Source organism: Empidonax traillii, unplaced genomic scaffold, assembly GCF_003031625.1.
Source record: "Empidonax traillii isolate 1590-97213 ecotype Southwest subspecies unplaced genomic scaffold, ASM303162v1 scaffold448:size1359114, whole genome shotgun sequence".
Classification (NCBI taxonomy): domain Eukaryota; kingdom Metazoa; phylum Chordata; class Aves; order Passeriformes; family Tyrannidae; genus Empidonax; species Empidonax traillii.
The window spans coordinates 1,303,659-1,317,521 of NW_020955641.1; the positions used below are offsets into that span (position 1 = coordinate 1,303,659).

Below are 13,863 nucleotides of genomic sequence, written 5' to 3' on the forward strand. Positions count from 1 at the left end.
AGCTTGCTTTTTAACTTTTGAAAGTTGCAAATTAGTATTTTTCTTTATAGGTGTAAATAGAAGAGCCATGTAACTATATCTACAAAGTATTATATATATGGAGACTGGCAAGAGATCCTAATTTTCTGTGATATTCAGAACATTTCAGACTTTGGGGCTTGTTATGGTCTTGTCCTCATGTTAATGTGAAGAAGCCTTGATATAAGTGATGATCAGGCTCATTTTTTTGGGCCTGGGTTTTTGTATAATTCTTTGTATAATTATTATTATTGTATAATTATTACAAACCCTCCCTATTACTACTGACTATTAAGTTGTTATTATTCAGATTCGGCGTTTGAGGATTGAGATAGAAAAACTTCAATGGCTGCATCAACAGGAGCTCTCAGAAATGAAGCATAACCTAGGTATGAGATTGGAGTCCAAAACAGTGGGGCAGGTTTTGTCCTACACAGAAGGTGGAAATGCTTGAACTGTGTAGTATTACCTTCATCACATGATGCTACAAATTGTTGACAGAACAGAAAACCTTATTGTAATGTCCTGTGCTGATGTTAGTGCACACCTTTGGAGTCTGAATCCAAAGTTACTTTATCTGTGCATGAGAAGGAACAGGTTTTCAGCCCTCTGAGACAAATTCAGGCCAAGCTTTTGATGGGCAGAATGACTATTTTATACATCATTGGATAATCCCTCTTCATGAGATATTTTGTGCTGATTATTTTGTATTAATTCTCGTAGGAACCAGATTCTGTTAATATAGCCAATTTATAGGTTGTAACTGGCATTTTTGTTCCTATCAGCTGTTGGAGTATAGACTTTATTTATTTATTTAAAGTGAATAGACAACCCTGATTCAGTCTTGGTGCCAGACTGTCAGTGGAATGAGATCAAAATGCTCCCTTAAACAGATAAAAGAATATTCCTCCTAGGAGGGGATTTTCATTTCTCATGCATTTGTTGAGTAGATGTGAAACAGAGATCCCCAAACTCGGGGGATATTTTAACTGTTAGCTGTAATTGTGTTTAAACTCATGAATATTGCTGGTTTGCACCTTGCTGTTGTGGGGTGGGGAGTGCAAACCCACCTTTCTCTGCATTTTGAGCAGAACTGACGATGGCTGAGATGCGTCAGAGCCTGGAGCAGGAACGAGACCGTTTGATTGCCGAGGTGAAGAAGCAGCTGGAACTGGAAAAGCAACAAGCAGTGGATGAAACCAAGAAGAAGCAGTGGTGTGCCAACTGCAAGAAAGAGGCCATCTTTTACTGCTGTTGGAATACCAGCTACTGTGACTACCCCTGCCAACAAGCTCACTGGCCTGAGCACATGAAATCCTGCACGCAGTCAGGTAACGGTGCTCTGGGCTGCCTGCTTCACACCTCAGGGCTTTGGAGGGGGGGGTGGGTACACAGGGACCCCTTTCTTCACCTGCAGGGGTGCCTGTGAGGAGGGACTGACTGGGCTGTTCACAGGAGTAGTAGCTGCTTTCTCTTTTTTCCTTTATTTTAGCTACTGCGACACAGCAAGAAACAGATACTGAAATTAGCACAGAAACACTAAATAAATCATCCCAGCCCAGTTCAAGTGTGCAGTCTACACCCACAGAAACAGCCAGCACCCCTAAGGAAAAGGAAGGTTCAGCTGATAAAAGCAAAGAGAGTGTTACAGTGAGTATCATCACTTCAAACAAAAATAATGTGTTAGGATTTCTCTGAAACCTACCCCTGAAAGCTTCCCTGGATAAGCCAGGAATTTATGACCATTTGCATATTTCAAAGAGTGTGTTTGGGGAGTCGTAGAGAGTTGTGGTTTTTATTCTTCGTCTTGTCAGAAAAAAAAAAAAAAAAAAGTCTCCTTCTGTCCTCTGGGAACACCCTTTCCCTTTCACTTATTCCCAATAAAACCTTGTGTTGGCTTGACTCATCCTTCCAGCCAGAGGGGACTGGACCTCTTTCTCTCTCTCTCTCCAGGATCCATCAGTGTAGCTTCTGGTCTGGATCTTTCGATACAAGTTGCCTTCTGATAAGCAATACTGACTGCAGCACTTCCAAGCCCTTCTTGCCTGGGGGTTCAGAGGCCAAGCTCAAGACCTGCATTCAAATCAACTTACTTTATCACCACAGACTGTCATTAGGGTACCACAATGTTCCATAACACTGATAACAGCAGTTCACCTGGATCTACGGTTAACGGAGCAGTTTCGAAATCCTCCATAGCACCTACTCTCATAGTATTCAGTAGGCAAGGATGAGCAAAATGCTCTAATAAAAGGGACTTAACATTGCATATATAGAAAATGTTTATAGAGAAGATTCTGCTTTATAGGTAGGGCTTGACTATTAGCAATTTCGGCATCATTTTTTTGTTTTTCCTCCCCTTGCAAGATTTATTAAAGGAAAAATTTTAGTGGGGGGAGGGAGGGGGCTGATCCTTCAAACCCTTTACACGTGATCCTCCACATCAGTAGGAGCCTTGATGTATTTTAAAATATTAAAAGCAAACTAATTTTGTAGTATTGTGATTCCAGCATGATGTCTCATTGAGATAGTCCTGTAGAATTGGGAAGCGTAGTAATCTAGAGAGCTGTGTTCATTTCTTGACACTTTTTGCTACTGTCTGGTGTTAGATCTCTGGGCTTGACATGTCACCTAAGGGAGTAACTTGGGGAAACAGATTTGAAGAGGGGGAAAAAAGGCTGTGCTGTTCCACTGGAATACTTTGGTGAAGTTGGTTGAACTCTGGCTCACTCGGTTGATGTTTGTTTGCGTTGTTCTGGCGGCACAAGCTTTGTATTACCGGGGAAATAGGGAATGTGAGACCTAAAGCTTGCCAGGGAATATTCCAGTTGTACAAACCTGGGATTGCTTTCACGTAGGTGTTCTACCTGAAACATCATGCTGTATACATGGATCATGTTCACAGTTTGAATTCTGTTTCATTAACGAAGAAGTGACCTGTGAATTCATTAAGATGCAGATTTTTAATGCAAAGAAAACATCCAGCATAAATTTCATATCGTAATAACACCACCAAGGTGGAATTTATGTAAAGGCTGAGGCTTCTACTGAGGTTGCCATGCCTCTGCAGATAGCAACAGGTGTGACAGGCAACCAGCCTATAAAACTGGTCTAGGTACCGCAAACCACCACCTATATTCCAACAATTCAACCCACAATTGTAAGTAAATCATCATAATTCGAAGTCTGCAGCAGTGCTGTGCCTGGCATTAAAATTGCCCAGTATCTCTGGGGGGTTGTCTCTGTCTGCTCTTCTATCAAGAGATGAATTCACTGGTACAGTCTCGACTTGCAGTGCAAAATGTTTTCTTTTGCTGTGCAACATTCCACCCCTTCATTCCATTCGTGATTGCAAGGATCCAGAAATCATTAAGTCTGGTGAAGGCACTGAGGACAGGCAGATGCCATTTCACGTTATTGGTTCATTTCATGTATATACTTGACCACATCATCGATGTAAATATATAGAATTCATTTTAAATATCTTTTAAATATCTTTTTTTGTCTATGGTATCCTAAAGAGATTTAATTATTTCTGAGCTATGCTTGATATTCCTGTGACATCTCAGTACCTATAAAAGAGAATATGCATTTGTCAGCAGTGTCTCTGCCATGGAGTCTTGCACATTAGTGTGATGAGAAATCGCATTGGAATCAGACCTTTTTTTTTTTTTTTTTTTTTTTCATCAAAGGCTTAACCAAGGACACTTGAATTCCCTAGTGTCAGTCACAGGAGATGGGACAGAAGTGAGTTTGATTTTTGTATTCTGTGCACCATAATAGCCCATTATTTCAGCTGACTGTGCTCTGCAGGGCTCATGTCAGTCAGTGTGGCCCGAGCTGGCACTGCCCCGGTCACTGTGCTGCCTCAGGTGGGGTTCAGCAGGGGAGCCCACGTGTGGGGAACATCAGTTCATTTCTGACTGCAGTCAGATGATTTATAACAGTAACTATGTGCTATTTTAACAGTTTAACAGTATTTTAACAGTGTACCGTAACCACACTGTGACTGGGAGGCCTGATGTGCTGTCCAAGTTCCCTCTCTGTCTCTCTCCTCGTGCACACCCCCACCAGCTGCAGGACACACCCCTGTGTGTGTGCCAGTGAATACACCGCATGCACGAGGACAGAGAGTGTTCCACAGTCATCCAATTCCACACCAACTTAGTGGGGATCGTGCTCTTAGTGGGGATCCTGCCATCCCACACTCCTCACAGCATTTTAACTCCGCTCACTTGGTCTCAACTGAGAGCACTGTGCACCTTTGCAGCATTGGCCCTGAGTTGCTTGGACTGAACTACCATTACCAACAAGGTTTTATATGTGTTTTATAAAATCCAACAGCAGACATCCAAGACATTAGTTTTTTGGTGTTTTGGATTTTTTTTTTTTGTGTGGTTTTTTTTTTTGTGTTTTGTTATGTTTTGTTTTGGTTTTGGTTTTTTTTGTGAATAGCTGTGAGACTGTAAGATCCTAAGATGGTTTTGTGTAATCAGAAAAATGGCAGTTCCTTTTCTACTTTTCATCGGTTTTCTGTAACGCAAAGTGTGCTGAGTTGTGCAAAGCAGAATGGGAAGGTCTGAAAGGTTTCCAACTTTATTTGTGCATGTTTATAACTTTGTACACATTTGCATTAGTCTTGCACAGCGACAGACACCTCTGTAATTCTGATGACTGCACGTGCAATTTAAGTGATTTTAAACCTTAGTGCATGTTTTAATATGTATGCAAAATGTACATATGTGTAAAACTGGCAGAGGTGGAAAATTTACCTCTCAGGGAATGATCTTAACACATGTAAGGAGTCTCGCACATTCCATATTCCGATCGCGCTAAGAACTGAAACGTAAAATTATCTTCATGTGTGTAAGTGTGTGTATTTAAAAGGCAACTGTGGCAAGTTTCCCCACCTCTAGTACTGACAGTGACTTATTCCATAATGGCTTCTTTAGGGTTCAGTTTGCACTTTGTGTCCAACGAGGAATCCCTTCCTCTGAGCAACTCCCAGTGCATCTTCTGGGTACCATTTCCATTGAACCCCGTGTGCTCATCTGAAATCATTACAGAATGGCAGCAATCTGGGATTTGTTTAGAAAATCCGTTCCATGTTTGGTTTTGATTCTTCCTGCAGTTAAAATAATGTAAAAATATGAGTCCATCGTCTTTGCATTCATTCCAGGGGACGGAATGATTAGGCTTCTGGAAGGCACAGACTCTGTCTTTGTGGAATACTGTTGAGACACTCGTGTGGTTTCTTGAATCAGTGTGGGGAGACATTGGGCTTCACCGAACTTGTGTTTCTTCTTCCGTGTTCTCTTTGGAATGTCACACTACCACTGGGGGAAGATCTGTGCATCCCTTTCAGGTTCCTCAGAGTCTCCCTCCCTGTCTCTTCCACGAGGTGTTGTGAACTGAAATGGATGCGTTTGTCTGATCAGCAGTCGTGCATCACTGGAGTCGTATCGGAACGTACTCGCAGTTTGTATGGTAGAGACGTTTCTAGACTTTCTCACATTTTTTTGGAGGAAGGCTAAGATACAGACTTAAGGTTCAATAAATCCTTTTACAGATCTTCCAGAGTGATGTGACCTTGACCAGATTGTTTAACATTCTTGTGCCTTTGTCTCTGCATCTGTAGAATCAATTACCACCTATAGAGATGTCCTGAAACTCCATTTGTCGAGATGTATAAATCATGATCTGTATGATGGAAGTGAAAAGTTTATTCTATATTAATATTTTTACAGGGTGTGTAAGACAGTTCCCAGTAATGCTGATGTTTTTGCTATTGATTTGTGCAAAAGTTAACTTAAGTACTTTTTTTTTTTTTTTGTTCAGATGGATGTTCTTTGTTCTCTTCTGTGTAGACTGAATGCATGGGGGAAACAGTTCCTTTTGGGGAAAAAGATTTAAGTAATGTGTAACAAGAATATACTTATAAACAAGGGTATTTTTGTACTCCAGTTTGATTTGTCAAAACTTTTTCAAATGACAGAGGATTTTCTTAGCCCTTTTTCCTCTTCCCATGTGTTAGTTTGCAGAAAATACGTAACTGGATGTAATTCTGAAACCCTCACTCTCCAAGCACAGCCAGTGTGTACAGTCCCTATAGCACCTCCTGTCCCTGTAATTCTGTAGCAAGTAACGGGAACACAGAAAAACTCTTGGCTATAGGGAACTTAAAACACTCCTTTCTCCCCTGGAACGAGGTAACACTGCGGTAATAAAGGTATTAGTTCTTGCACAAAATTGGCACTTGTTCTGGATTTCCCCTGGAAAATAAATCTCTATTTCTGTGGTCATGTTTATGTGACCTTTAACATAACAATCTGTTTTCTCTCTTGGTTTTAATCCACAGACCATTCCTGTAGTGGTAAGTCCTTCTGCTGGGACAGTGTATGTTCAGACCACAATGCCAGTCCAAGTGCGAAGAGTCTAACTGCTCACAAGAAGTCCATACAATTGTTGGAATAAATAAGTCTAATAGAAATGTGAAAAAAAAAAAAATAAACACAGTTCTTTGGATTAACCTCAAAGGTTCAGACTTTAGCTTTGTGTACGTGTACAAAGCATTAATTACACTACATTAATGTAAAGCATTAGTGCTGGCTTAGAAAAGCTGAGGACAGGTAAGATCCATATTAAATCTATGCTTCTTTTGTAAATAATGTACAATTTGTGGATGTCATTAGAGTACCATCTCCTTTTTATATTTGTATTGACTTTAACTTATAAAGAGTGTTTGAAGTTGGAAAAGGAAGGTTTTAAAACAGCCTTATCACAACCTAACGCTGAAAACTGGTCTTGGGAAACTGCAGTTGTGCATCAAATAATACTAAGAATCTGAACATCTGTCTTTGCATTTGGATTGAAAAAAATTTTTCTGCACTTTGAAGCTCTTGTAGAATTGATTTGAACAACCAAGTGATGAAGGACACCTTTTTTCAGTTGACTGCATCAGGCAAATTATGACATTTCGAATCTGTGGATCTGAAACGCAAAGATTTACATTGTTTTTCATAATGACCAGACTGACAACAATATAAATGTTGTTTACAGGTTAAAATTGATTTAAAACTTCAGGCTAAGATCAGAAAAGCTGGAAAGTGTAACAGCAGCTGGTTGTAGAATGATTTCTGATCACTGGTATCAAAGACTGAGGAAAAGTAAAATTTGTTCCCGTGCTTCACAGTTTGCTTATTTTTTAAAAAAAAATTCTCCCGAAGGACTTCGAACAAGAACCAGGCGTGGGGATAAAACACGGATCAGGAAACGTGGGCAAAGGACTTTGGATGCTGGGCCAGAGCATGTCTTATTTATATGATGGCATTTCTGTTTTTCTGTAAGCATGAAGCAGTGCAGTGTGAGAGGAAAGCACCCCCTGCAGATGCTGTTTGTTACACTGAGGCTGTAGTCCCGTTTTGTATGTTGTGTAAAACGGAAGCATTGAACAAAGCAAAAGGTGATGTATGTATATGAGAAAATTAACTGTATGATATCATTCCAGTACATTCTGTTGTACATTTTTTAGTCATGTTGATTTCTCCCATTGTTTATATAAGAATGCGGTTTGTACAGTCTCCAGCTAGTCCCCAGATTAGAGGGAAAAAAGTATTAGAAGAAGAAGGAAAAAAAAAAAAAAAAAGGTGAGAACAGAATATTCATTAATTGCAGTTGTGTCAAAACTAGCCTAGCTGGCCTTATTTGTGAAGCATAATTGCTTTTAGCATATGGAAGTATTTTTTCACATTTTCTTTGTATAAAATTTGTATTAAACTTAAATATCTTTTTTGACAATTGTGTTTCTTTGTGACTTGAGACAGGTGACACACACAATATGCTTTGGGTTTCTCCGGTTTTCCAAGAAACGTCACAATTTTTTTATTAAACTGTTTTAGAAAAATGCTCTGTGTTCCTGGATTTCCAGTTTTGGTTCAGTCTGGAGGAATGTTCACTTCTGCACAGTCTCCAGATCACAGGTAACATCACTTACCTGAGCATCTTCTGTCTCAGAACACCTGCCAAATCTGAGCTAAAACAAAGCAGCGGTGACATTCTGTAAATAGGAAGCCATTTATGTGTAAAACTCAGCAGGAGACGTTTTCTCTCAGCTTTAACAGCAGCAAAGGTCCATCACTTGTTGAGTAACATTTCTTCACTGGCTGGATTGGGGTTGGACTGATAACAGGTCATTGTTAGGTGGATTTGGGAGTTAGAGATGGGGACTGTCACGGTGAGTGCAGTTGTAGCCCTCTATCAGGGCATGAATTTTCTTACAGCGAGAAAACCTTGAGGAAAAAAAAAAAAATTCCATCACACCTGAGAGCAGGAACACCTCTGCTAGAAAAGTGACACTTTGGATGGAGTTGTGCTCTTTACAAACCCCTCAAAGCAGGTACTGGGGTTTGGTTTTGGCCCCCGACACACAGGGCTGACGTGTCCCAGCTGCCTTCTGAGCCAAAGACTGAGACTGGATTAATTTAAGATCAGATTTTCTGCTTTAGTTTGGCAGAAAATCCCCTCTCGGTGGGGTTTTTTTTTCTAAATGTTTTCATTGAGATTAGGAGGATCCCTCAGGCTTGTGTAGCACTTGTGTCGGATCTGTAACTCGTGCAGGCCTTACTTGTTTGATCTCATTAGATGAGGGCGTTGTAGCACTTGCTGCATCTCTGCCACCTGGTTCCAGCGAGGCTTTGATCCTCCTGAGGTTGTCTGGTGCCACAGCCAGCAACAATCAGCAGTTTTCAAAATGAATGAGAGATTCATTCAGAGAATTAAAATGTTTTGGCAGCAAGATTGACAGCCCAGCCTTGAAACATATTCCACACATACCTCTAGATGCAGCAGTGGTGGCACAAAAGGCAGGTAATCTAGTCCCCAAAAAAATGTAAACATGTTTTTATTTAATGCCTTTCCACTCATCACAAGGTACTTTTTTTTCCCCCCCCCCCCGACCCCAAGACGGCAGCGTAAGGCACCGTGCAGACACGTGCAGGGTCCTCACACCATCCTGGCAGGGCTCAAAAACACAGCTACAGTTCTCACCAGCAGTACCATGTGTCCTTACTGCTCGTGTACACAAGATGATTCTCCCCCAGAGTTCGTTCTGGAGAAATGAACGATTAATTTAGAACAGTTAAGACTTTCCCCACCCACCCACCCGCCCCGAAAAGCCAGATTAAAAACACAGGTACAGAGCTTAATACCAGAGTAATGAGATTAGTTCATAAATTAAAAAAAAAAAATAGGAAAAAACAAAACAATTTCACTCTTATTTTCAGAAGGTCCCAGGTGATGTGATGGACTGTGCAGAGACTCCTTGCTGTGTCCTCTTCCCCTTTCAAAACCAAGAAAGCTGACAGGGAGGGCCTGACTTGCAGCGTTTGCTGTTGATGGCAAAAAGGCCATTAGAGCTCTGTGCCTCCAACTGAGCCAGCAACTGCAGCATCCCAGCGACTGAGCAGAAGGTTTTTCCTCTGTCCAAAGGAAGGAGGACTTGAGACAATGTTCTTTGGCTGCAAGTTCTTTAAAGGCTTCCACTGAAAGGGTTCTCCTTCAAAAAAAAGAAAAACTGCAGTTGCTGTGGGATTTTTTTTGTTGTTGTTGTTTGGGTTTTTTTTAACTGAGAAAATGCTGAGGAATAGGTGGAACCGCTGTAATAGTCTGAGTGAAGCCCTCCCAGTGCTAAGATGTTGGGGTTCTGCTACAAATATTCAAGTTCCAAGGCGTGCCGAAGAGCTTCCAGGTCAGCGTGACAAGAGATTCTCCAGAAGGGCATGTTGTGCTAGAGTGAAACCAAAAGAGGGGATTTTTTTTTTTTTTTGGTTTTGTTTTTCCGTATTAATACTGAGATCAAAACAACTTGCTTAGTTTGCACCCTCAGGAACAGAGCTTTGTGCTTGGCCACCAGGTTGTGACGGTGCCACAGGCAAGAGGCTCATCTTAAAGGGGAGGGAAGGGACAGAGGGAGGGAGTGGGAAGAGTCTCTTTTTTTGCTGCTCTGTTCCTCCTCTGCAGACAGGAGGACATACATAGTCACAATTTAGGAGTCTCCTGCCTCACAAATGATGGAGGATGGGAGCTCACTTTCTGAATGTTCTGACAGCACTTAGTCCCTTCCAGCATGGGAATAACACTCCTGAGAGTCTTTCAGCACTAAGAATTCACCTGTAACCACCCTGCTTCTGGATAAACAGCTTCCACAAAGCTTCAAAGAACATCTACTTCCTAGATAGATGACTCTGATGGAGATGTTCCTTTTCCAGTTGTACTTACTCCTGTACAAAAAAACTCCCAGTGGTTCCAGATGTTTATGTAACAGAGGGTCTAATGTTTAAATAAAACTCAAGCTTCCCTCTGTATGTTGCCTATCAGTAAACAAATCTTTCCTTCAAGTTATTTATCAGTGTGTTTAGAGAGAGCAAGCAAACCCAGACAGCTGAAGTGACTGAAATCCTCTGCTCTGCAATTTCACTCAGGGGGAAAAGTTATTTCCTTCTCCCTCCCCTGGTTGCTATTAAACCCCTTCCATTTAATTATCTATTCTTCTTAAACCAGAAGAAATCTTGGCCTCCCAGCCCCTCCTGTTGTCCAGCAGTTACAGATTTATCACTCATCAGACAGGTGAAGAAAAATGACCCCCAGAAGTGGAGATATTATCAGTGCTGTTGGCAGACCAGCGAAAGGCCTCTGCCTGTCCCCTCCCTTTCTTGTTTGTTTTTTCCCCTGTATAAAACTCAGGTGTGTGGAAGCTTTGATTAATGAGTGCCATCAATCAAAGGAGGTGACAGCTCAGCAAAGAATGTGCTTTACTAATGGGAGAGCTGCTGAGACAGGAGCAAGAGGCTCTTGGAATCCTGGCACAGGAGGCTGGTGAACCTTCCCAAATTCCCATGGAGGCAGAGAGCCCCTGCAGCCTTTGATGGAGTCCTGGCCACTGACCCACTGCCTTTGAAGTGTGGCACTGAGGTGTCACAAGCAGCAGCCCATTACCACTTCAGCCCCAGTCATGCATTCTGGACTCTTCCCTGACAGCTCCTTAACCCTTCATGAACTGCAGAACTATCTGCAATTTGAGCCAGTTTTCCAAAGTGGGTCCAGATATTGTTGCTTCTGCTGACCACTGTGAAAAACAGGGTTTCTGCTGCACTGGAGGCAACCTGAGATACAGTTCTGGGGACAGAACACGTGCCCATCACCTTCTTTGCTGGCATCCCTTTGCTCCTGGGTTTATGCAACCAAAAAAGCCCAAATTTGCTTGGGAAGTCTTTGCAGGATCTTCAGTCAGAATGTGACACCAGCACAAGGTTCAGCTGTGTAAGCTGAGCTCCTGTGATACGATATTTCACACCTCACGTGAGCTACACCATTATGAGTTTGCTGAAGATGGGGCTCACACAGTCAGCTGAGCATCCCAACTCCCTTGCAACGCTCCCAAAGCAAATGCAGCTCCAGCACACTGCTGCAGCCACACCAGGAGCACGAGACCCAGGATGCACAAAGACACCTTGCAGATAACAAATTGTGTTCCTGTCCCTGCAAAGCCAAATAAATGCCCTTCACAGACTGTACCTTTTTTGCTCCTTGTTCCTCTTCGACACCGTCTCCTATTACAACGTACACGGCTTTCCTTCCAAACCTCTGCATTATCCTTTCAAAGCAGCTCTCTTTCCCTAAGCAACACAAGAGAAGGCACAGTTTTTTTCATCAGGACACACACTGCAAGGCAGAGCTGACATTCAGGTGCTGGACATTTCAGCCTGTCTTTGGTGAGGCCTAAGTCAGTTTGCTCTTACCTGTTTTTGTTGCACTGTAAATGTTTTCAATGGGGAAGACAGTGCCCAGTCCATAGAGAAGCACTTTAGCAAGAGCTGGTATGAGCTGAGTTGTGGTGACCAACACATTCACACAGTTGGGCCTGGAAAACAAAAGCAGTCATTAGAAGGGGCAATCTGTGTTTCTCTCTCGCACTCTGGACTGAAAGATGGTGGGAAGCAAACCTTTCCTGCCACTGGAAGTTCCCAAGCCAGTGGGGGATTATGCAGAGCCAGAGGCAGATAATGTGAGTACCAGAAATGCCTTTTGATCAGCTCAGCAGAATGAAAAAAACATAACCCAAACTAGCAGTGGTGATGCAGCCTTACTGAACACTTGCCAGGATCTATCTGGTGGGAAATTAAACACCACCAAGTAACGTCCTGTGTGCTGGGATCTCTTGAGCGAAGGTGTTCAGGGACAGAAGGGCTCTTTTCTCCCTTCCCTCCTTTGTAAATCTGCTCACACAGAAAAAGGTGCCACAGATGAGAGAGCCAAGGAAAAGGCAAGGAAAAGGCCAGTTTTTCTTTTGCTCAGTTCATCATCCCAAGCTCACCCCAACCCCTGATAATTCAAGCCTGGCAAACATGTGCAGGCTGGCCTCCCACAGGCTCGGCTGGCCAAGTCCTATGAATGTGTCCCCCATTTGTTTAGAGGGGGGAAAACAAGGGAAGCAAACCTGGATCAAACCTGTGGGCAATCCTTTGAGCTGCTCTTACCGGGAATGTATCAAATTCAGCGCCTTCAGAGCATGTGTGAGCCAGAGATCAGTCAGCGCCTCCAGTTCTGCTCTCAACTGCAGCCAGGTTTCCCTCTTAGGAGCTCCTATTAAACCTGTGGGCAGGGAAAGTGTCTTTGCAGAAGCACAGGAAGGGAAGTGCGTGGATTTGTAAAGCAGAACGCCAAAGGGCTCCTGCCCGTGCTCGGAGCTCTCCCGGTGCCCATCCCTCGCTCGTGGGCGCTGCCACACAGTTCCTGGGCTGCAGCAGCTCAGCTCCCTCCCTCCCTGGGGAAGGGTTCAGCCAGCCACAGGCTGCAGGACCTCCCTGGAATGCCTTCCTTGGAGGGAGCACAAAGCTCCCAAGGCAAGTGAGCAAGAGGATGGGAGGAGTGGGTAATGTGGGCAGTGAGCTGGGCAGAGAGACACCTGAGGCCAGGGTGGTTTTGTTTCTCCTGAAAAGCCACGTCCCATTAACAGCACATGTGGGTAGGCTTGTCCTCCAACCAAAAAAATAGGTTGTGGTGATACTCTGAGTCTGGCTTCTTTCTAATCAGAGACCTGCACTGATGTTCTGAAAGAGAAGCAGAGCAGCCTTTTGGAAGAGTTGTCTGGACTAGGTGAGATGAAGGAAGGAACCTCAGGGCATCCTGATATCTGGTGGTATTGTTTTGGGGGAAGTTAAAAACAAACAGTTATGACACAAGAATGCCTCAGACAGAGACCAGCCGTGGGTTCTGTGGAAAAACAATAATATTTAGTTTTTCCACTGTTTGCTTGCTTACTAAACATTCTGCAAAATTGGAGAAGGTTGCTTTTCCTGCCCAATAAATCACAAAATAAAGCCCCACACTCGCCACTTGAGCCCCCCTCGGACCCCTAAACCGGGTATTTCAGTGTGGGTCCTGCAAACCCTGCACAGAGCCGTGTTAAAGGATGCCTGAGTCACAAGTTTTTTTGGGGGAGGATGAAAGGCAGGCTGGGACAGACACTCACCCCCCACGTTGTTTTTGTAGGTGTTGTACATTTCTTTCACCCGACGGTAGCGAAAGGCCAATTTCCTCATCCAGTCGACTCCCCCGTGAACTCCCGAGCCCAGACACAGGTTTGCACTGGCAGTGGAGCTGTGGAAGCCATCTGCAGAGAAGTTATACGTGCTGGGAGAGGGGGGGAGGGAAGGGGAGAGGTCAGTGTAATTACAGGCTGTGCAGCACCAGCAGGGAGGGGAGACAACTGAAAAGAAAGGTGGAGACAAGTGGCAGCAGAGACACACACACACAGGACATGCTGTACAGTTCATCTGGAGAACAATT

At 43.3% G+C, this 13,863-nt stretch overlaps 2 protein-coding genes across 8 annotated transcripts in view; one reads left to right on the top strand and one right to left on the bottom strand.

Moving 5' to 3' along the window:
- The window catches only part of ZMYND8 (zinc finger MYND-type containing 8), a 44,214-nt gene extending 37,660 nt beyond the window's left edge, over positions 1 to 6,554 (top strand). Inside the window, exons 18-22 of one of the 4 annotated variants that reach the window (XR_003572494.1) lie at positions 329 to 407; positions 1,110 to 1,349; positions 1,511 to 1,668; positions 1,972 to 3,178; positions 6,377 to 6,554. Coding sequence is in view for 3 of the 4 variants with exons in the window: in XM_027895047.1 (XP_027750848.1) it covers positions 329 to 407; positions 1,110 to 1,349; positions 1,511 to 1,668; positions 6,377 to 6,457 (558 nt within the window). In the remaining variant the exon portion in view is untranslated. Of the gene's footprint in view, positions 1 to 328; positions 408 to 1,109; positions 1,350 to 1,510; positions 1,669 to 1,971; positions 3,617 to 6,376 lie in introns of those variants that run through there. The other 3 variants (XM_027895047.1, XM_027895049.1, XM_027895048.1) reach the window with 3 other exon arrangements.
- Positions 6,555 to 9,186: 2,632 nt separating this feature from the next.
- EYA2 (EYA transcriptional coactivator and phosphatase 2) overlaps positions 9,187 to 13,863 on the bottom strand; it is a 42,178-nt gene continuing 37,501 nt past the window's right edge. For 3 of the 4 annotated variants that reach the window (XM_027895052.1, XM_027895051.1, XM_027895054.1), the window contains 5 exons: positions 13,547 to 13,707; positions 12,552 to 12,666; positions 11,814 to 11,935; positions 11,590 to 11,690; positions 9,640 to 9,802 (listed from right to left, as the gene is read on the bottom strand). In XM_027895052.1, the coding sequence (XP_027750853.1) occupies positions 9,722 to 9,802; positions 11,590 to 11,690; positions 11,814 to 11,935; positions 12,552 to 12,666; positions 13,547 to 13,707 (580 nt within the window). In that variant the 3' untranslated portion in view covers positions 9,640 to 9,721. Of the gene's footprint in view, positions 9,572 to 9,639; positions 9,803 to 11,589; positions 11,691 to 11,813; positions 11,936 to 12,551; positions 12,667 to 13,546; positions 13,708 to 13,863 lie in introns of those variants that run through there. The other variant, XM_027895053.1, reaches the window with a different exon arrangement.